Source organism: Thalia democratica, chromosome 9 (genome assembly GCF_965202585.1).
Source record: "Thalia democratica chromosome 9, ktThaDemo2.hap1.1, whole genome shotgun sequence".
Taxonomy (NCBI): domain Eukaryota; kingdom Metazoa; phylum Chordata; class Thaliacea; order Salpida; family Salpidae; genus Thalia; species Thalia democratica.
The window spans coordinates 8170156-8193454 of record NC_139173.1 but is presented as its reverse complement, the minus strand read 5'-3'; the positions used below and the strand labels follow the sequence as shown (position 1 = coordinate 8193454).

Here is a 23299-nt window from a genome sequence, read left to right as displayed (position 1 = left end):
TCGATCTTGCTCACAGGGAACCTTCAATAAAAAAATTAAATATAAATGTATCATAGTTTTAGTTTTATTTTGTAAATTAGATTGAAAAAACATAACATAAAACAACAACTACTAATCTATTAATTACAATAGTATCGTGTACCTGTGGCGTCGCGTGGTTTTTTTCTCAGGTAGTCCAAAAAAAAATTCGAGTTGCCGGTGTTTTAATTGCCCCTACTCCAGTTGTCCCTGCTCGAGCTGTCCCTCCTCGAGTTGCTCTGCTCGAGCTGCCTCTGGTCGAGTTGTCCCTGCTCGAGTTGTCCCTGCTCGAGTTGCATCTGCTCGAGTTGCCTCTGCTTGAGTTGCTTTTGCTCGAGTTGCGCTGCTCGAATCGCTTCTGCTTGAGTTGCCTCTGCTCGAATCGCTTCTGCTCGAGTTGCCTCTGCTCGAGTTGTCCCTGCTCTACTAATTTTTGTTTTCATTTTTTGTTTACAATCGCTTGTTAAGTGATACTTAAACCGGTACTGTTTTAGGGAGTTGTCAACTTAGCTTACTTACCGCAAGATATTGTTTTTGCGGTAATTCTTGAAGAAATTTTGCTTTTTTGAGTTCATTTGCGGCAGTGTAGTGAGCAAAATGGTCGTTTTTTAAATTGGAGTTTTATAAGAGATTTTGTACTAAAAAATAACGAAAACGTTATAGATACTTAATTTTGTCTTACAAAGTTTTAAAGTGGTGCAATTGCGGCAGTGTAACACCACAAGCGACGCCTCTGGTTTAAGTCAATATTTAATGAATTTTTTAAAGTGAGATAAAAAAAAAGCATATAGTTTTTTACTTTTTTTCTAATAAGTTAATTAATAAAGTTTAGATGTTTTAATAAAGCATATACGAGGATCATACAACAATACATTTTTACTGTATATAGTTAGAACAATAACTTATATAAAAATATAAAAATCAAGCTGTCAATTTATAAGTACTTATACTTTAGAAAATAAAGCTTTAATAAATTTAAGTTTTACCACAAAACTACTTGATTTTAAAAGATTTTTCTAAATTATTCCAGTACATGATTAGTTTTCTTATCAACAATAAAATGTTTTCAATGCGATGGTACTACTACCAAATAAATTAAAACTAACTTAAAGTTTGTATAAAGTTACTTAATTTAAAACTTGCTTAAGTAGACCTACTTAAATAGAAAGTTTTTTTGCACTTCGTATCCATTCAAAGAAAAACAAAAATCAGTAAACTTTTAAAGCTGAAATCTTTTTTATATATATAAGCTGCAAATGTTTTTTGGTGACCAAGTAAAATAAATTTTTTTAAATAACGGATGTTCAAAATAAAGTGTTTATTTCAACAAGTTATTTTTAAATGTGTACGTTTTACGATTAATATTAACTAACTGTTAATAGTTTAGTTAAATATAATTTTAAAAGATGCTTATTTTAAGTAAAATTTGTGCTAAATCTTTTGAATCACAATATAACATACAAACTTTGGACTTTAAAGTTATAATCATCATTTGTACTAATATCTACAGAAAAAAAAAGTGTGCGGATGTTCTAATAAGTAGTGTCGAGTGTTTAAGTAAACATTAGCTTGTATCAATCATATAAAGTCTTAACTTTTAAAATTCATAAAAACGTATTCCATTTTAAGTTTTTGCTGTGAGAAAATGTTAGTTTTATATTCAATACATTAAAAAAAAGAATTTAAGTAAATTAAGAAAACGTATATAAAGATGCACGTTTTTCAACTAGAAGAACAATTGTTTTAAACGAACTCAAAAGTCAGTTTGAACTTGACTGATACTTAACAGTTAGTTTAATCAATAGAAAAACTCGCTAAATTTATTTTTTGTCACAAACTGTTAATTGATGATTAAATTTTGAGTTGGGTCACGTTTTTTATAAAAATAAGGCGTAGGTCAATAAGCGGATGCTATTTAACTATTTTTTCCAACTATCTTAATATACTTTTAAATATTTACTGTTATAAATGTTTAAATATTTTCTTACCTTAAGCAAATAATTATATGAGGGAAGCACTTCATAACATTCAATAAAGTTACGCTAAGTTGCCAAGTACAACTCAATATATCCAATACTTTTATTGAATGGAATAATTGTTTTTTATTGATTTAACAAAAATGTTTAAGTTTGATTGAAAAATCTAACCACAAAAACTATTTTGTTCTTGAGTTACCTTGCTACTTAAATTACAACTCTTACGGCTTTTCAACAATGGTATAATACTCTAAAACAAGAGTGGCGTAACTACAAAATAGTTTCTATTGATACCTTTAATGATTAAGGTAAACATATTCAAAAAAATATATACAACATTTAAAACCATTAAATTTGTTTTCAGTTTTTAGTAATTTAAACTTACAGTAATTACTTTTATTCTAAAGCATTCAACCTAAATGTGTCAAGATATTTTTTTTTAGTTATTTAACGCTTTGGTATAAAGTTTTTTCTTACGTATTTTAAGTTATGACTATAACCAAATATACTAGAATGAAAAACAAGGGAAAATAGATACTTCACTTTAAAATGGCAACAAACTCTTTTCAGAAAGTTAAATGTTGTAAACTATTTGTCATACATCCTGTGATTGTTTTTATACTGAAAAACTGCTGTGTTTTTCAAGCCATTCAGTTTATTAACAACAATACTTTTAAGACGTGGTTAAATAAGTTTATTTACTGTTTTTTGTGAGCTTAAATAAAACGCACGTTTGTTTTAGATTTATTTTTTAGCTTTTTTAGTTATAAGTTAATATGAAAAAAATACATTATATTTCGCTAATTTAAGCACTACTTACCAAACACAATTTAATAATTATTTCAAATCTGAAATTTCATAAACTAAATATAAATGTAAATAAAAGGTAGTTTATATTTTGTTATTTTTAAGCAAATCTTGTCACAAGCAGTTTTAACATTAGGTAAGAATTATGTTTGAAAGTATAAGTTGTTTTTAAACTCTTCATGACACTAATAAATTTTGTATTTTATTATGAAGTAAAAATGTATACAAATAGAAGTGAACATTTTGTTATTTTCTTGCCGATCAAGTCACAAGCAGTTTTTACATCAAATAAGAAGTCAATTTAAATATACGATATTAAAAATATTACAAAATATTCATTACACTAATAAACTAATAAGTTCTTAAAAATTTTAAATGTTATTCTTTGATCTAAAAAACCAGTGACACAGTTTAATAATAAACTTTGAAAAATTAACAAGTTCATACCAAAAACCCACAAACAATTTACTATTCGTTTTAAAGCCCGTCAAAAGGTGAACATGCCTGCAACCTTTTAATATAGAAATTGGAAGCGAATTTATTTTCACAACAATCCGAAGGTAATTAGCTCGCGCGCTCGACACAAGTAAACAAACGCAAAAGCGCAAGAAACAAAAGGTGAACTTTTGCTTCGTTTTTAAGAGTCTCGGGTTTTAATTGCTTCTCTAATGACCTATATGCTGAAAGTTTAAACAAATATTTTCTTCCAATTTTCACGTTTTGTTGGTGCTCTGCAATATACACTTGTCTCCTGTTGGGTGGCCTTCAACGGCAAAAATAAATTGAGTATTTTTCGTTTATGCTTTTTGTCACTTTAAATTAAATTGGCAAGGTGCAGTGTTGTGTGGTGAGACAAAAATACAGCTAAGCCTTGCTCGTCATGGTTTAAAAACAAAAAAATTGAAAACATTTCTTCACAATTTTTTTAAGTTTTCTTCACCAGCGGCGAGTATTTCAAACTTTTTAAGTAAAGTAATGCACTTAAATTAAACTCTTATCTCTGTGACGTAATAACGCAGATAAAAAAGCGAGAGGTGCTCTTAAGCGACGAGATATACCGATTCGTTTTTGGCAGCGCGTCGAATCGGATTTGTGCTTATGCTTGTGATATCCACAAGTTTGCAGGTAGCATACAATGTGGGTGGTCCAAATCACCTGAGAAGTTGAACACACTGAAGTGAGAACTTGAAAGGGAATTGAATGCCGATTTTTGTTATTCGCCGCTAATTTTGATCGGCCCGAACGATACGTCGCTCAAATTTTTTTGCTGAAAAACCACCCAAGGTAATCTTGTGAAAAAAATGCTCGGCTGTTATTTTTCGCGTGTATAAGTTGTGAGTCTTTTCTATTTTGCTTTTTGTAGTTTGAAGAAAAAGTAGCTTTCTGCAGAGTTCACATGTTGGTTTTACACCAATGGTGTTTTTGTTAATCTGATTCAGTATTTGTCTTTGACATTCAAAAAGTTTTTTTATAACTTTAGAAAAAAAAATTGTTAAAAAGCTTTAAAGACTTAAATTAAGATTAAAAATTACTGTCCTAAGAGTAGTATTTTATATTAAGTACATTTTGTGCTAAAAATTATCAGTGATTTTAATTAAAAACTGTATTTTTTTAAGCATAAAGATTAAAAAAAAATTTAAATAAAGTGCTCAAAACAAAAAATTTAAAACTCTTAAAACAATTATTCTCATGAAAATTTAAAAAGTTTAGTAGCAAGTTTTTTGTACAAAGTTGAAATCGCAAATGATCAAACTCGCATCAAAAAGAACTTATTCAGAATAAGATCGTAAACAATATATTAATCTGCAAAAAAAAACGATAAGGACATTCTAAACATGTTTTGAACTTATATCTAACCAAAAATTGTTTTTAAAACTTCAAAACATCTATAAACTAAATTTCAAGAAATATCTTCGAAAGTTCATGGTTTTTAGATAATCTATAAATGTATTAATATAATTTTTCATAAAGCTAAAACATTTTTGTATCAAAACAATCATAATTTTTTTTTTATAAAATTTTATTCAAAATTTTTGGCTATTGAGTATATTTTTTGTATATAACTGACTTTTATTTTTACTCATTCAAAGTCTTGAAATTAAAAAATTATCTTACATTACTATTTATAACTCATTAACGAGCTTTTAATATTGAACTTAATTGTTTTTACAGCTAAAGTTTCAGCTTTATTCTATTATTTTTATTTCCAATGTAGTTTTTTAATATTATAATGTGTTAATTTTTGCACTGTAGTTGATTGACATAAACAACTAAAATATCACTTATGATTAAAGTGTTTACTTATTTTTTATTTAAGTATTGTTTCAAATTACTTTTTTTTAATTTTTACATTTTGTTAACCTCGATACACTTGTGGTTTTTTAATCATTCAATAAAAAAAAGACAATTTCGATTGCAAAGTTGTTATTTTAGTTAAAGAAAATTTAAAATACTTAAGAACAGTTTAAATAAAAAAACAAAACTCTTAACATTAACAAAGTTAATATTTTAAAGTTCAGACAACAATAGCAGTTTTTAAGAATTTCAACAAATTAAATTTTTTATTACCTTCATATATAAGTTTCATAACTATAACCGTATATTATACATTGCATTAAATTTCAGTATTATAAGTAAAATGAAATAAATTTTAAGATAAAAGACATGTAAACTAAGATCTTTAGACACACAAATGTATTCATAAACAATTATTTTACGAGAAAAACCTTAAAACATCAAATTAAAAACCGTATTGTATATTTTGGCTTTGTAAAAAAACACATTAAGTATGTATAATTCTTTTAATATGCATATTGTAAAGAAACGTTCCTTTTAAAGTTAGAATACAAAATTTTCAAATACTTGAGTTAAGCATTGCTGGTTACGAAACAAAATACTTTTTCAAGAATACATTTGAAACAAGCTTTGTTTATTTTTTTTTAAAGACAAACACACAAATAACTTCACATCAGTAATGCTACCAACTAAAGTTTTATGCAACAATAAAGACATAACTAATCTTTGTTTATAATTTATTGTTAATTGCTTTGAACAATTTGTTAGTTACTGTTTTGGGTTTATTCTTGTTATATTTTGACTACTTTTCTGCTTTACTCTGATTTATGTTCGTTTTATTTTATTTTTTAGTGAGTATTTTCGTTTTTTAATTGCTGAAGAAAGAAATTAACTTTCAAAAATTGCTTAAAATTTTGCTAAAATGTTCATTGCATAAAGCTATACAGTGTAATCAAAATCTTTATTGTTATAAAATAGTTTTTTGAAACAATAAAATATATCTTATTATACTGTTATAAATTCATAAACAATCAAAAAATTCTATTTTTGTTCACCATCCATACAAGGAAATCTCTACCTTCTGCCGTCTTTTTCTTCTCCTCTCTTCTATTCGGCTTCCCATCTGATGAGCACTCATTACAATTTCTTTAAGCCGATGATGAGGCTGTAAAATGGCGATGTCTAAACACTTTTCTTAAGTAGACTGCTCATTACAGCTTCAGTTAGGTTACGTTTGTTGCTTTTGCTTATTTTTGTATTTTGAAGTTTTTTATGAATTTTCTTATTTTTTCGGTAATAAACAAATAAAGGTCAAAATTTGAATTTTAAGGTTTTAAATTAAAAATTGATTTTGTTTAGACTTGTTTTCATCTAAGTATATTTAGAAGAGTACAAAAATTTAAGCTTTTTAAAAACATCACGGTTTTAAACTAATTTAAATTATTTAGTTTTTTCAGTAATTTTTTTCTTAATACAACTTTTTGGGTATTTATACATAAAACAATGTCTTTGATTTATCAGTGCAACCTGAAACTTTAGTAATATTAATTAGTTTTGTTTTCCTTTTTATGAAACTTTTATAAAAAAAGGGGTATGAACAAAATATTTAAGACTAATATTTGTTCTTAAACAAAGACGAATCTTGTAGTTTAGTTAAAAGAACCTGCAGCTGTATGAAACTTACTAATTATTTAAAAATATTTAGGTTTAAATATGTCAAAAAATTATTTAGTTTTTGTGTTTTTCTGACTAAACATTTTTTAATACATTTCTTAATAAATAGTCTAATAAAAAAAAGACATCATAAAAGTAAAATTAAGTTTTTAGTGCATAATTGTTAGTTAAACATAAAAAAAAAGATTTGTTAAAACAATTTCTAACTCTAAAAGAGTTGCAGAAAACAATAGTAATATAAAAATCAAAAAAACTCTGAGTATATTACAAAGTTATACTGTTAAAATGTGTCTTCTGAATACAAAAAACAAGAACTATAAATAAAACTGACAGTCGTTGCAATTTATAATGATTAATATGTTTTCGTAAACACAAGCAATTCATGCTAGTTTGAATCGTTTACAAACTTGTACAGTAATTAATGCAAACAAGTTCAAAATATAAAGTTCAAAAGCTGTAAGTAAAGTGAAAAGAAATTTATATAACGTTAGATATCCAATAAAAATTATCTACTTTACCCTATTGCAAAGTTATGACGCGCAGAGTTTAGATTGGAGATAAATGGCTTTTATCGATATTTGCTCGTAATAACTTCAGCTAAACTTTAACTTGTCTACTCTACCACCGTGGTCTTCGATTGTATCGTGATAGGACACTTTTGGTAATAATTTTTTTTTGCAAATCACTGTAAATACCAATGATTTTTTCAATTTTAGCAGTTTAGAGGTATAAATGAAGTACTTTAAAAAAAAAAGTTCTGTTTTTATGATTGCATATGCGTGTCTTTATGTAGCGTTATTATTAAAAGTATTTTGAAAAAGTTAAGTCAGCATCTACAGTGAGTTAAATTTGTAAGAAAATTAGTATACAAACTGACAAAAATCACTGTAAAAGTTAAAGACATATGTTAACAAAGGTTTTTAATAAAACTATAGCTCTTAAAACTTCAGAATCAAGTGTTAAATTTCAAATTTATTTTATACATTTATAAAATACAATGCGAAGCAGAAATGTATTACTTAAGAAAGAATGGTTTTTTATTATTTTAAAGGAATAAATTTAAAAAAAAAAGTACATGAATAAACTGCGTCTTCGTTTGTACTTTACTATTAAATTTCAATTTAAATAGTTTAAATAGTTGTTAGTGATTTAGTAACTTATTTTTGGTCGTGATGAAACGTTTTTAACTAAAAAATGAAAAACAATTATGTTAAAAAAAAAGTAATTTGTTTACAAAAAAACGTACCAACTATGCAACAATGTTTTTAACGGAAAAATGACGATCTAAAAAGTAACCGCAGTAGAGTGATTCACCCATTTTAATTGTTTATCTTATTTACGTAGCTTCATTATTTACAACTTTTGCGTTTAAATATATCTATGAAAATTCAAGTAAGTTTGGTGCGCAGTATTTTGTTGCAAAGTTTTGACAGAGCTTGAGAGTTGTTTTGTTTGCGCAAAGTATTTAGAAAAAGCATCTCACTTAAGCGAGTTTTTAAGTGAGCTACACAAGTAAGCGTTTGACTGTAGCGCTAATAGCAGAAAATTACTCTTAAAACCGATATAAATTTACATGCTTTCAAGTCAGATTAGCTCAAGCGGATAAGTAAGTACAAGAAAATTTTAAACAAAAACTCAGATAAATCTCAAGTGCAACAAGTAGCACGTCAGGTGGTGAGAGATGTACGAGAAATATCAGGCAGCTTGTTCGATACGAATTTAGAAATTTATCGAGATGAAAATAATCCGATACCGGTCAATTATCCACGGATTTCCATTAGATCTCGGTTACCACTGCTCAAAATTTAGATAAGTTTGCGAGATATCTCAATATTATTTCGCCAACATGCTTGCCTCTATATGAAAACTAAACGCATCCGCTAAGCGCGATTTGATTGGCATTGCGAGTCTTTATCTAGATTTTGATTGGCTGATAGTGCACAGGTGCTCGCTTGGCTTCAAAACGCGTCGATAAGCCGGAATCGCAAAAAGACGAATTCTTCGCGAACAAAGCAATGTTAATGGTGATTTTAGGGGTAGCGTTTTAAGCCGATGTTTTACACTGAATGAACAGATACACGTTTGACAGGCAGCTTTTGTCGCCTTTTCACACATCAGCTACCTCGCAAACACTGAACTGTTGAATAAAAAGTGTCAAGATGACACGTTAAAATGGTTTCCGTCCGCTACTAAGGCTTCTGCTTATCTACAGATGCGCTTTTGTGTTCAGATTTATGTGATCTAAAAATAAATGTTAGCTTGATGGCCATTTGTGTGCATCATCGCAAATTTGTCATAAGTTTAAAAATACAACAAGATAGATTTTCCCATCATTTTTATCAATTTAATATTTATTTAGAAAAAGTTGTTAGTGTAAGCTTGGAATAAAAGTTTTTATGTTGTAAGTAGACTATATAAAAAGCAAATTTTTGAGAACAAAATATTATTTATTTATTTTTTATGTTGAATACATCCCTTTGTTTTAACTCCAACGTTTACTACATATAACTGAAAAAAATTGTTAAACTTGAGTAGATAGGAGGTTATAAAATAGCTGCTAATAAAACATAAATTTATATAAACATAGTAATAAAACTTCAATATTTCAACTAATTTGTCCTAACAAAAGATAGTTTTTGTTATATTTGAAAAAAGAGAAGTTGAAAATTAGAATTTTTCTGTAAAAGTATTTTCAGTTTCATGGTTTTTAAGTATACACTACAAAAAAAAATTAAGTTTTTTATATTTTACAGAACTGTAGAACTAAAATTAAAAGCAACACTTAATTGTAACTTTGTAATATTTTACTGATTTCTTCTGACCAAACTGACTTAACTTACTGATTTCAATCGTTAACTTATAATGTTTCTAAAGTTCACTTATTAAAATATAACTAAAGTTTTAAATGAAAATGTTTGTTTTTCTACAGTTAAAATACTACGGTTATTTATCTAAGACTTGCAAATATTGAGCATTGATAGCAGAAGCATAAACTTAAAACATTTATTTAGTATCACTGAAGCATTTTACTAAAATAGAATTTTAAACTACTAAATTAAACGTAAAAATAAATATACGTTATCTTACTTCGGTCGGTAGTAAAAGCTCAATAAAACTAACAATTTAATAAATTCAGTTTTATTAACTAATTGTTATATTTTCATCATGACTAAAAAACTAAAACGTACTTCATTTTGTTTTCTCCTTAGTTTCTGTTTGCTTAAACTATGTATTTTAAATAGTTTTTATTTTGATTTTTATCTATTTTTAATTGAAAACAAATTAAATTAACTATTTTCTTTAGATCTTTGTAGTAGTAAGATACATTTAAAACATTTACCAGTTTCTTTTTATTTTTTTACAGATATATTTATTAATTTAATAAATTTATAATGTTTCCAAACCTGCAAAATCCCTACTTCTACCTGTCAAACGTCGCAAAGCCACCAAACATCAACCTTCCTTCAACACTGAATCCTTCCGGATTAGGGAGTTCCCCTTTTACGAGCTCCCTAAACTTCCCTCTGCGCAACCCGTTGTTCTTCCAGCCTCAGGTAATTCCCCCGTTGTGGAACAGCGCCCTGCACAAGTACAACCAGCTGGTGGCGCAACAGAGGAAGGCGCAGGAGGCGGTGCTGAGAAGTTTGTATTATGACGTCACACAGCGTAATATTATGCAGCGCAGTGGTTTTGCTCCGAGGCTGAAGAAGTTCAGTTCCGTGCAATTGAGACCGGTCTTGCTTAAAATAACTCAAAACAACAAACAACATACGAATGCACTATTGTTTTAGTTTGAAAGAAATGCAAATAACTTCAGGTGCAAAAAAAAAGTACTTCATATCTCAAATGTCACACAGAAAAGCGATTAATGATGTTTTGGGTGAAACTTTTAAGGGCGTGCGAAGAAAAAAAAAACAAAAGCTAAAGCCTTTTGTAAACACCTCACACTTCTGTGTTTTACGGCTGCTACTGCTTTCGTGCCAGTGATGCTGATTGTGACACTTTGTGACGTAACAAATGTTTTGTGAGCTGAGCACCGGCTGGCACGCACCTTTGTTCTCTAATATAATAATAAATTGTCAGACACAGTTTGATCATGGTCGTGGTTTCAGACAAAAGTTTATGTGGTCTAGAAATATTTTTGAACAAAATTTTTAAGTTCACAAGAGTCAAATAAATATTGCTTTGAAATGTCTTAAAAAGAAAAAGTTCTAAAGTACAAGTTTGTTTTTTAATACACTATGTTTTGATAGAAACAGTTTACAAAGTACTCTAGAAAAATAAAATATTTACTCCAACAAGATCGTTTCGTTCGGATATCTATAAACTAACATCATTGGCAATTAATAACTTCAGAACTATTTTTTTTTCATAAACTACTGTTTACGACCATAACTTAACTATCAAACATTTTAAACATTTTCTGTATGTATTCGTGTAATTTTTTTAACAAACATTTTTATCATAATTTCTAGATATGTGGAAAGGAGTTCAAGGCGCAGTACAATCTGACCAGACACATGCCAGTCCACACTGGAGCACGACCTTTCAAGTGCAAGATTTGCGGAAAGGGATTCAAGCAGGCCAGCACATTATGTCGTCATAAAGTCATCCATTCTAAGGTTGTAGTAAGTTGTATGGCTGTTGATAACTTGAAAAGTTTTTAAAAAAGTAAAAAATAGTGTTAAATTAATTATTACTTTGGTACATTGTAAGATTATTGATAGTTTCAAAACGTTTGATAAAGTTGTAGCAAGGTAAATTTGTCAATAAATATAAAGTTTTTGAGTTAACTTAATGTATAATATATATCTTGATGATTTGTATGTAATCTTGTGTTTTAACAACCTTTATTAAACATTAATTTAACTTTGGTTGCCAGTTGAAGTTTATGATATTGAGGAAGACAAACACTGTTTTGCTTTATCGAAGTTTTTATAAATAGCTTAAGTCTGCGATATTACAGTGTCCGAAATTATATTACAGCGGTAGTTTTAAACGGTATTTTAAAGTATTAAGCAAGTTTGCACTGTCGATAACGAACATTAAAATAATATAGCAAACAGCTTAAACCCATCATAAAAAAAAGATCACAACTTATTTTTTAAGATACGAAAAAAAACGTGAGATTTAAAAACAAATTAGTGTGCTTGTACGCAAAGGCGATAAATAATTGTTAAGTGAGAACGGACTTTGGCAATATAAATATGCGGCGGATTTACATAACGCCCGCCTTTTAAACTCCCGTGTGTTTGTTTTGAATCGAAAACACTTGTACATCGGATTACTCCATAAAACACCACTTTACACTGAAGGCGTAAGAAATCAATCGCAATTTCAGCGGACAGATTGAGCGCCATTGTAAGCCAATCACAGTTGCGATAATTCATTGTAAGCCAATCACGTTCCGCGATAAGCCGCTTTGCCACGAAAGTTCTCGTCCATCTAAGTGCTTCTGGCTTCCCCTTCAGAGCGCGTTTATAGCAAATTAATCTTCAGTGAAAAGTGATTGCTTTTAAAGTGCGATTCTGTTTTATTTTTTTTTATAATTGCACAGTAATCGGCAAAGCTGATTACTCTACAATTCTCTTGATCAGCGTGAATGTTTTAATTGTGTTTGCAGTTTAAAGAAAGCTTTTTGTTTCAAAAATAACTTCTTGATTGAATGTCGACCTTAAACACAAAACAAACAGCTTTAAAATCTGAAGCAAGTTTTATCAGGGGTTTTTCTCACGGACAGAAGTGTATAGATACCACAAAACACCTGTTTGTGTTGAATTTTTAGTTTTTAAGGGGTCATTTAGTGCATTAAGTAGATTGATTTAACAGAACTACAAAAAAAATTAAAGTTTTAAAAGAGTAATTAATCTAATCTACTATTTTGTTATTTTTTTCTTAAATGTTTAACTAACAGTTTTGTTTTTGTTAGTATTTACGTCAGCTTACAGGAGATAAAAACAAAGCCGCTGAACGTTTTTTGAACGCTTTACTAACTAAAAATTTTTTCAAATGAGAATGGTTGCTTATTAGCTGTAACACATAACTCTTTCTTTATAAATTAGATATAAATTTGATATACTAAAGTATGTAGTTCATAGCTGTTTAAGCACTTTAGCAAACATTTTTTATAGTATTTGATTAATTATTTTTTTAATTGAACGGAGAATTATTCTAAAGTAAGTCTAGCTTATTTAGAAGTACGTTAGTAGGTAGAAAATTAGTGTTTAAAAACCGGAAAAATTTTGGTAAAAAAATAGTCGTTTATAAAATTTTCTAGACAAGTTTGAAAATATTTCATAGAAGTTGACTTTGTATTCAAGTCAAAACTTTATCAACTTTAAAAAAAAGACAATAAAGAAGAAACTTGTTATAAAACAGTATTTTAAAATACCGAATCAAAATGTTTTATACAATACTTTATTATACAGGCTTTTATGACTTGCTTATAAAACTCGTAGATTTATATCAACTTTGGCCTTTATAGCTTGTCATTATAGCAAAATGAAAAGAATACTTCAAATTTATTACATAAAACCATATGGCGATAATTTATGAGCATTCCAAGTATTTATAAAAATGGCGAATTGATCAGTTTCATAATACTGTATACAATAACAGAGCAATAAAACACCTGATGTAAGATACACCTATACAACTCGCAGACTTTACAACTGCATTTTATTGCTTTTATTTCATAACTAAAATAATATTTTATTAGTTTTTGTTCCATTAGATCCAGGAATAATTATCAATAATTTATTAGTTTCTGTCTTAACATACGAGTTAGATTTTAATTAAAATCGATGTACTGTTAGCTAAGTAATATAACACAGTTATAAAACATCAAATAAATGATCAATATATTTTAACTGCTACTCATTTAAAATTTAATATGACGATTGATTAATGAACTTAACCTAGTTGTTACGTAATTAGATTTTTCAAACTGTAGAAATCAACGTAAAGTTAAAAGTAGTATGTAATATAAAAAACAGTTTAATAAAAATAAAGACTTAAAAATTTACACTGAAATACATTTAAATAAAGTAAAAAAAAAAGTACAACTTAAAAGCTTTTGAAAAGATTGAAGCATTTAAATTTGATTATTTATATTCAAAAATACGAAACACTAAAAGATACAACAACTTTTTTTTATCGCGTTTTAAAACTTCAACAAGCAGAATAAAAACTTACAAGGTATTTGTCGTGACATATTTTTAGTCAAACGAAAAAACTGAAAAAGTTAACTTCTGAAAACTTAAGAAGTACAAGTTTTATTAAAAAAAAACAATATAACGTGTAATACGGATAACATTTTCAGTACATAATACAATTACTTAATAATCTCAGACAGTTTAATTTTATCAAATAGGTAAAAATTGCCTACTTTGTGAATATTAGATAAATACTTTCTAAATTTATATTAGTATGTCAAGTCTAAACGATTGTTTGTACATAAATTTTAGTTGTAAGCTAATTAGAATAAATATTTTTTTAGATAACCTTATAGAAAGAATTGCATTTTCATAATCTATTGAGGTCCTAAATAAACTGTTTGTTTAAATCATATTCGAGACTTATTTACTTTTATGTTTATACAAAAACTTTATATTTAGGCTGATTAATTTTTAAAAATTTAGTGAAAAAGTAATGACAACTCAAATTAATTTGTCGAGTATTACTTGTTACATTAGCTTATTGTTGATAAACAAAGTCAGTTAGAAACAGCTTTTAGGTATACTATTCTTAGTTTGAAATCAAGAACTATTTATATATTTAAAATTTAAAATAACTAGAAACAATTTACTAGCTATGTGTGAAAAAAATTGATGAATACAAAAATTGTTTTGTTTTCCTCATAGCATAAAACAGCTGTACATATCATCACTTTTACTAAAAAACATATATGATTTAGCAATGTTTTAAAACTTGATCGGGATTTTACTAAGGCTTTTGTAGCTAAGCTAAATTTCAAAACAAGGGCTTGGAAACGGGTCGGATTTTTAACGGATTAGCTACAGTATTAAAATTTTGGAAACTTTTTTATACGTTATGTTAGGCTATTGAGGTAAGGTAACAATACAGTCGTACATCAATAACATTAAAACCCTATCTATAACCCATTTTACCGAAATTTTTAAACCTGAACTGTTACCCTTAACCAACTATACCCAAAGAAAATTCAATAAAAAAATAACTTTCATCAATTATAACTTAAAATAAACAGTACTTTTTTAGGAAACCAGATTGCCTAGCTTTTTAAGCCGAAAGCTTTAACGGTTGGAAAAAGTAAATTGCGTTTTGCCGTATAATGTATACTAAAAATAACAGCTGTAAACATAAATTTAAATAATTTTATTAATAAGTTAGCGTGATTGCTTTTTAACGATTAAATTAATAGCATATTGGTAAAATTTTAACATACAATTATTGTATTTTGCGTCTCAGTAGCAGCTGATCTGCTATAATATACTCAACATAGATTGCCGACAAATGGTCTAAGATACGGGTGGGCAACTTTTTTCAATCAACGAGACGGATCCGGAAAATTTAGTCTTTTGCGGGCCGGAGCATTTCAAATTAGTGATTTACCGGGTTTAGCAAAAAAATGGATTTTTAGATTCGAATCCGACTGGATAATAATTTTAAGTCGAGAACCAGATCTCGTCGGATTCTAAATTAAATAAAAGTTTTGGATCCGGCCGGAATCTAATTTTATGGATACAGTTGATCATTTTTTTGAGTCCTTCAAGCTCACAAAACTTTCTCAAGTTTTACAACTTAGAAATGTAGATTGAAACGTGTCAAATGTTTAAATGATGTCTATAACTAGAATTGATATTGAAATTGACAAAGGTAGGTATGTAAAATATCGAACTTAAAAAAAAACACTTTGCTTGGGGTAATTTGACAAAAAGATATTCCAACTAAGTTAGAACTACACAAAATATTAGGACAAAATGGTGTATTAGTACATATTAATTTATAAAGTCATTTTAAGCATTTTTTAAAGTCAAACTCATACAGTTTTGGTTTGTAAAAGTTTATAAAAACTTTTGAAGGAATTTTGTAATATTGACCCTTTGCGGGCCTGAAACTTTGCTCGCGGGCCGGTCGTTTTCATTTGCGTCCCCGATCCCTTTAATTTAAAAAAAAACGGTCAAGGGGCCGGTCATTTTTACTCTGCGGGCCGGATTCAGCCCGCCGGCCGTACGTTGCCCACCCCTAGTTTAAGACAACTAAATAAAGGAAACATTTTGATAGTAAAATTTGCATAAAATTATTACCTTTTTATAAATCAAATTTACTTACTAACCAATATGTATTACGTAGGAGAGACCTCACAAATGTAAGGTGTGCGGGAAGGCGTTCAACCGTAGCAGCACTTTGAACACTCACATGCGTATTCACACTGGGGACCGCCCCTACCAGTGTCAGGTGTGCGGGAAGCGGTTCCACCAGAAGGGCAACTACAAGAACCACTGTTTGACCCACAAGAAGGAAAAGGACTTCAAGTGCAAGATCTGCGGGAAGGCCTTCCATCAGGTCAGTATTACTGTTTTTTTTCTTGACTAGAATTTTAAACTAAGGCGTTTCATCAGGTAAAAAAAGTGTAGCGGTTTGTATTTTGGCTGTTTAAATCTTTTTTATTCCAAGAAAATTTTTACTAGCTTTTTAATTTAAGTTTCCTATCAGCATATTTTAGAACTCGCAATTAACAAAGCAATGAGCAATGATAATTAAAAGACTTTGTTGGTAGAAAAGTACGATTTTTATGTAGTTTTGTCATGTTTTAGTGTGATTAGAACGTAGCTATGCTATTAAACGATGTTTACAAATAAAAAGTATATAAAATCTAAATAAACGGTTAATACTTATACAATATTTATAAAATTTGTTTAAATTTCCAACTATAAACTTTAAAAACAAACTAACTGATAAAATTGTAAAATTTCTCATATTAATTTTTTTATACTATGTAAATACAGTTAAAATTATACCGCAAATGTTTTGAAGTTTAGACAACAGGAAAAACTCACAGGCGCTACTAATCTGGCTTTTTAATAAAACGCAAAATTACAGATTGTTTCACAAACACAAGCGGCCTTTCAAAGTTCCATTTGATTTGTTTGGCATGTAACAAAAAACAAACTTGTTTTCATAACAACTAAGAAAGTAAATTTAGATTCTACTGGAGCACCTGGTTTTACAGGTGGTGTCCGGTAAATTGTTGAGTGTTATTTTTTCCAATTCTTTCATATAAAGCGTTACCTTACTCAACAAAATCTTAAGACTAGATATAGGTATCAATACATTTTTTTAATATACCTTTGTGATTTAACTTTTTTAATGCATTTGATACTTTTAAAAGTCATAAAATCAAAGTAGTACTTAGGAATAGAGTTTTTTTCAAAAAGGTACAAAATAGTTCTTTAGTTGTTGGTGAAAATTTAATGTTAAATAACACATATAAAAAATATTTGAAAACGTTAATTTCATATATGTTTTATATCAAAGTATTTACAAAAGCTTTCGTATCAAACAATAAACATTTGAACTAATATTATTACTTGCAATAGCCTAATTGGTTTAAGTAATTTTTGATAAATACATAAACAAGTATAATATAAATTAATATATATATTGAAATTATTTTAAATTATCATTAGTTATATTTTAAATTTAATAGGAAAAATCATAAAATTTGAGATGTGGAATTAGCTCAGCTCTTTTAAATAAAATATGAAAACTACGTAAACTTGTACCTAATAAAAAATCACAAAATTTTAGATGTCGAACCTTGGTTTCCACATGAACACTCACCTTGCGGTGAAGCCCTTCAACTGCCACATTTGCGGCAAGGGATTCTGCAAGAACTTCGACCTGAAGAAGCACATCAGGAAGCTACACAAGGATCATGTTGAGAAGAACCCTTCATCTTGAATCAACTAACGCAATCCTGGTTAACAAGAATTTAACTCAGTAGTCCTGATTTTTCCTGACGAACGCGTTTAGATATTTTGCCCATTCTTTTTATGTTGAAACTTTTTTTTAACAACCATATTTTGTATCTAATGATATTTTTTTAAACTCTTTTTCATTACGTTTGCTTCTTTTTAACTTTTACAAAAATAAGAGACACAGTAGCGTTTTCATATAAATTAACAAATAACAAAACTTTCTTTAAATTAAAAATAAATAAATTTCGAAACAACTAAATATAGACCGTAATCAATTTCAATTTTCCGCCCCATCACAAAAAAAAAAACATAAACAATCATAACACAAAAGAAGGCAGGTGTTTGATTAAATGTCGTTATCTCCCCTGTAGCTCCGATGCAGCCGACCCGGTGTAATCGCGTTTCACGGCACCCCCGCGACGTTTCCGTGGCAACAGGTGCGCGGGTTGACAGGGTTGACGAGGTTTCTTCGCGGGACCCCGAGATGATCAGTCAGATGCGAGACCTGCCCGTGAAATCCGTGCGACGTTTCTGTCGCTTGACGGTTTTGACTTTTGTGCTTTTTGTTTCATCTCGTTCGATGATGTGCGATAAAGCTATTGTTTTATTTTCTTTGATTATATCTTTCTTTAAATTTTTTTCTCCTTTCGTTATTGATTATCACATAGAGTTAAACAGTTTGTAAAAAATAAACTCAACTACAAAATTTAAACATAAACAATGTCACGCATAGGTTATGTTTTCCTCTAAATAGAAATTTAAAAGAACTTTACTTTTTTCTTTAAAAAACATATTAGCTATGATTTAAGATTTACTCTACTAGTAATTATTAACATACATTAACTATTTATTATCGCTACTTAAATTATAAATATTTTGTTGACAAGTATCTAAATCAAAATTAGAAAATTTAATCTAATGAATTTTTGTAAACAAATATAGTTCAAACGATCTTCAGATACTTTTCTGTCAAGCCGAAGTATTTGTTTTTATTAAGTAATGCTCCATAATTTAAATAAGTATTGTTTTAATAAAGTATAGACTTTTAGTCAAAAAATAATTAATTAACCTTTTTTTTTCTCAGGGTTACTGTTGGAGTTTCTCATGTCAAATGGGATGGGTGTGAATGCACGGGATGGTTTCGGTGCTTCCCTTATTTTAACTGCTGCCACTTGTGGGCACAATGAACAATCAATTGATAATAGTAACAGTTACTATTGAATGGATAGAAGTAGATATAATAATAAAATTTAATAAAATACTTTTGACTAAGATATTTGATTTTACATTGAGCCAAAACTTAAAAGATTTAAAGAAGATTTTAAAGATATTTATTGAGGATATTAAAATATTCTATCTAATTTGAACTAAAATGCTTAAGGTAAACAAAAATCTTGATTTAAATTTTAAGTTTTTTTTTATGTTTTGTAAGAGGTTTTATAGTTTAATATAAATAATTTAAAGAACAATTTTTTAGTTCGCAAACTTTTTGTTTTATTCATTCAAAGTGATTTTTGTTAATGAAACAGCTATGAAATACATAAACCAAGAATTTATTTACTACTTAGTTTTTCAAACAGACGGAGACTTCAATGTGCAGTCAAAGACCAAGAGTGCCACCCCATTGTACGAAGCTAGCAAGGAGGGACACTCTGATTGTGTGAAAACTCTTCTCGCAAGAGGGGCTGACCCCCACACCGAGAACTGCGACGGGGTTCTCCCTATACACGTCGCCGTCTCCCATGGACATCAGAGGTTTGTATTACATTAAAGACCTTGTTCTCACAGGTGAATAAGTAAAATTATTATTGTTTTCTTTTTAAATTGTTTTAGGAAAGGTTGAAGTAACAAAAAAGCAAATTTTAAATTGAAGCAAATAGATAAGTTTGTTGTTATTTATGAGTTTAATTTAATGTTTTATCTTTTTGATAAAAATTAACTTTTTTCGTAAAAAGTTAATTAAGTTGCTCTATAACAAAAATTAAGTTTACAAATTGAACTAGTATATTAACTTGTAAAAATAAAATTTAGTACAATACTATGTACTTATAGTGTTTAACTTTTAATTTGGTATCATAATTGTAACACCGTTTGAATAAAGTCAAATTTTTACAGGGTAGTGATGATTCTGCTGAGAATGAAGAAAATCAACATAGCGGAACATTGCGGTGTTTCTCCATTACATTTTGCCGCGAAAAACGATCACGTGGAAACAATTGAGAATCTGCTCGATGCCGGATATGACGTCAATAACAAGACGATACCTGATAAAATGCTCTACATGTTTGTTTTAATTGTATTTGATTTATTGTGCGTTTTTGAGAATTTCATATTTTTTTAATAGAAAGTATATCGTATATCGTAGGTTTAAGAAGATAAGAGATGAAAATATAAATGACCGATATTGTTCTTTATAGAAGAAAAAGAAAATTTAAATTAATTAAACCTAAAAGAGGCTATTTGAAAACGTACGTATCTACGTAGTATGTTTGAAAATTTTTGACTTCCTGTGACGACGCATGGTATGTTTTTTAGGAAGTGCGGAAACTTTAATAATATTTTATAAACCCTTAATTTTATATCTTTTAAAACTAAATTTAAAAAATAAAAACATTACAATTACAACAAATTGTTTGTTAATGAAATTAAATTTGAAATATAATATTTTTAACTGTTTTATAACATTATAAAAAGATTTATATTTTTTAGGTTGAGCTATTACTAACGCGCGTCCAGTGTTTGCTTATAACTCTACACTGCGTTAATTACTTACTTATATACTTATATACTTATGTTAACTTATTTACAATTAACTATACTTTACTTACTTGTTACTAAGTACTTAAGAACTTAACAACTAGTTTATATTTCTTTTAAACGTAAATCGAGTCTGTTAATGAAAAGTGTATTGACATTAAAATGTGAGCATAGAAACTCACAATAAAATGAAACCATGGCCATAAATAACTAATAAAACAAGTTGCTTTAATTAACTAATCACAACAAGTGCTAACACGACTTAAGTAAACCCACGGTTAAAAGCCAACTGCTAAAATATACATGGCATTGCTAATCAAACAATAGAAAAACTTAAAACTGCTACAACTTGGCTTAACAATAGCAAGCACGAGCAAGCATCTTAAAGGAATGGAGCGTTTATAAACACAAAAGTCATTGAGAGAAGAGAACGAATAAAAAGATGCCAATTGCAGTTTAATAGCGCCGACTGTGGTCAGCTGTTACAGAGAATTTGCTCCAAAACTGCACCCCACACGACTCCTGACCATCATGATACTTTTGATACTTATGTGTGAAAAAAACTAGCAAATTGGCTTAAGCAAGTACTAGAAAAATGTAGTGATTAAAAAAATCAAGTTGAAAAAAGAGTAGTGTGTCAAACTAAAACTAACGTTAATCTTTAACTAATTATTTATATGTGATCGTTCTTTTTTAATTTATTTATTTAAAAAATGCTTGGCTTAAAGAATCAAATTTTTCACATGAACATAGTCTAACTTTTTATACATTTTAAACTTTTCTTTTTAATTTAGATTACATAACATATATAGTTAAATCTTTCTAGGTCATATGGTTAGCAATAATTAGTTGACATTATTGAAGAATTTTTAATTAATGGAGCTGATGTAAATACTTCATTTGGTGACAAACAAACTAATTTTTCTCCTTCCATTGCATTTGCATTGCGCGATCTTAAATTGGTTTGATTTTTAAATAAAGTAAAAAAAATTCAAGATATTATTTTAATGTTAGTTTTCTGAGTATTTGTTAAAGCTATATTTTTGTTCAAAAAACGTATACATGTTAAATGAATACAATTAACATTGATTTACTTTAAAACCAGTTTTTCTTAAACTATACATCTAAAGTATTATCGTTACAAGTTAAAACATACTTTATACTTTTAATTACAACGTACAGTTAATTAATAAATAGTTGTAAAAAAAATAAAAAAGATTAAAACCGAAAGTAGCAAACTCATTACGTTGTATGCAGTGAGCTTAAATCATAACAAATATAGCAAACTACAGCACTATTTGACAAAATAGCCGCAAAAATGCTCGTACAAAATCATTAATTTGCTAAAACATTACCTCACGTTCGACTTTACACACTGCAAAAAGTGAAGTTACATCGAGCTTAATAAATTTTTACACGTCTCTTGCATGCCCATGAATGCCCAAGACTCAGCCAATACAAGTAACCCGAAACGAGATTTGTTAAAATGACTCGTTTAACTTGAGTTTGCAACATTTATTTAAATCATTTTAGTTTACTTTTTTACAAGACGAAATGAATAAAAGCACAAGAACATCTTGACCAAAAGTTACAACTAGATATAACTAAATTTAAAAACGTTTAATTAAAAAAACTTAAGCACATACTGACATGTTTTTGAAATAAATAAAGAATTTTATTTTTAAATAGATTAAAATATTGTATTGTTAACAAGTATAAAACGAAAACGTTAAATATTTTAAAAATAAATCTAAATACTATTTTAAATTCTTAAATTTTACTAACACTAAATTAACTCAAACAAATTTGGTTTTTTGGATATTTCAAATCACTTAAACTTGTATCTTTAAAAGTCTTGTTCAACTAAAGTTTATTGATTATATATCAGATATTTACTCTTTTTAAATTATTTATATTCATGCTGTTATAAATTAGTTTCATGTAATAAGTTTCGCTATAGACGGTATTTTTTTAGATGCAAAATTTATAATTATAAACCTTAAAAAAAAAAACAATATAAGTCAGGTTAAAACCTAATTATAAACGTTAAAAAAATGTACAATTTAGTACTTTTATTATAATACTTTTACAAAAAGTTGCTAGTCCTTTTGCAAACAGCTTAAGCGTTATATATCGAGTAAAAGTTTAGTTAAAGCATATGTGTAGCTTTTACAAAAACATTTTAATTTGAGCATTAAAAAAAATACTATAAACTTTAAAAGCAAAAGCATACTCTTATTCAATTTAAAATAATATTCTAAAGAATGTTATGTTGATAGTACTAGCAAAGGCAGGAGCCGACGTGAAAAACTGTTTTGATTGTGGAATGGGATTACATGAACATAAGGATTTTGATCTGCACATCAGAAGAAAATCTTTATTGTAATTTTTTTTACTAAAATATATAATTTTCATAGTTAATCAAAATAGTTAAAGTTTCTCGGAAACCATTTAATAAATCTTAATTAAGAATACTTTATATACAGTTCTATAAACAACATTATTAAAAATATAAGAAATGTCTTTATAAAATATATACATTTAGTTGATAGTTGTTTTCACTAAAGGTACTTAAATAACACTAGACAAAAAGTCATTTATAAAAAAAATCATCTACTTATATAAATACAAATAGTATAAGTATACTCAAAATTTTAGAGAAGTAATAAAAACCTCTAGTTTTACATAGAAAATCTGTGAGCAAAGTATTTACAAACTTTTGTAGCAGTTTTAATAAATTGAATTGTGTCATTACCGTTGTTAGTCAATTCGATTTGAGTAATTAAATTTGATAAATTTAATCGAAACTTA

General features: G+C 28.0%; 1 protein-coding gene across 1 annotated transcript; it reads left to right on the top strand.

Moving 5' to 3' along the window:
• The first annotated feature begins 10162 nt into the window (after positions 1 to 10162).
• On the top strand, positions 10163 to 17714 carry LOC145844734 (uncharacterized). Its single transcript, XM_082952155.1, has 4 exons — positions 10163 to 10504; positions 11246 to 11392; positions 16104 to 16316; positions 17562 to 17714. The coding sequence occupies exons 1-4, from the start codon at positions 10163 to 10165 to the stop codon at positions 17712 to 17714; spliced, it is 855 nt and encodes a 284-aa protein (XP_082808281.1).
• Positions 17715 to 23299: the final 5585 nt, after the last annotated feature.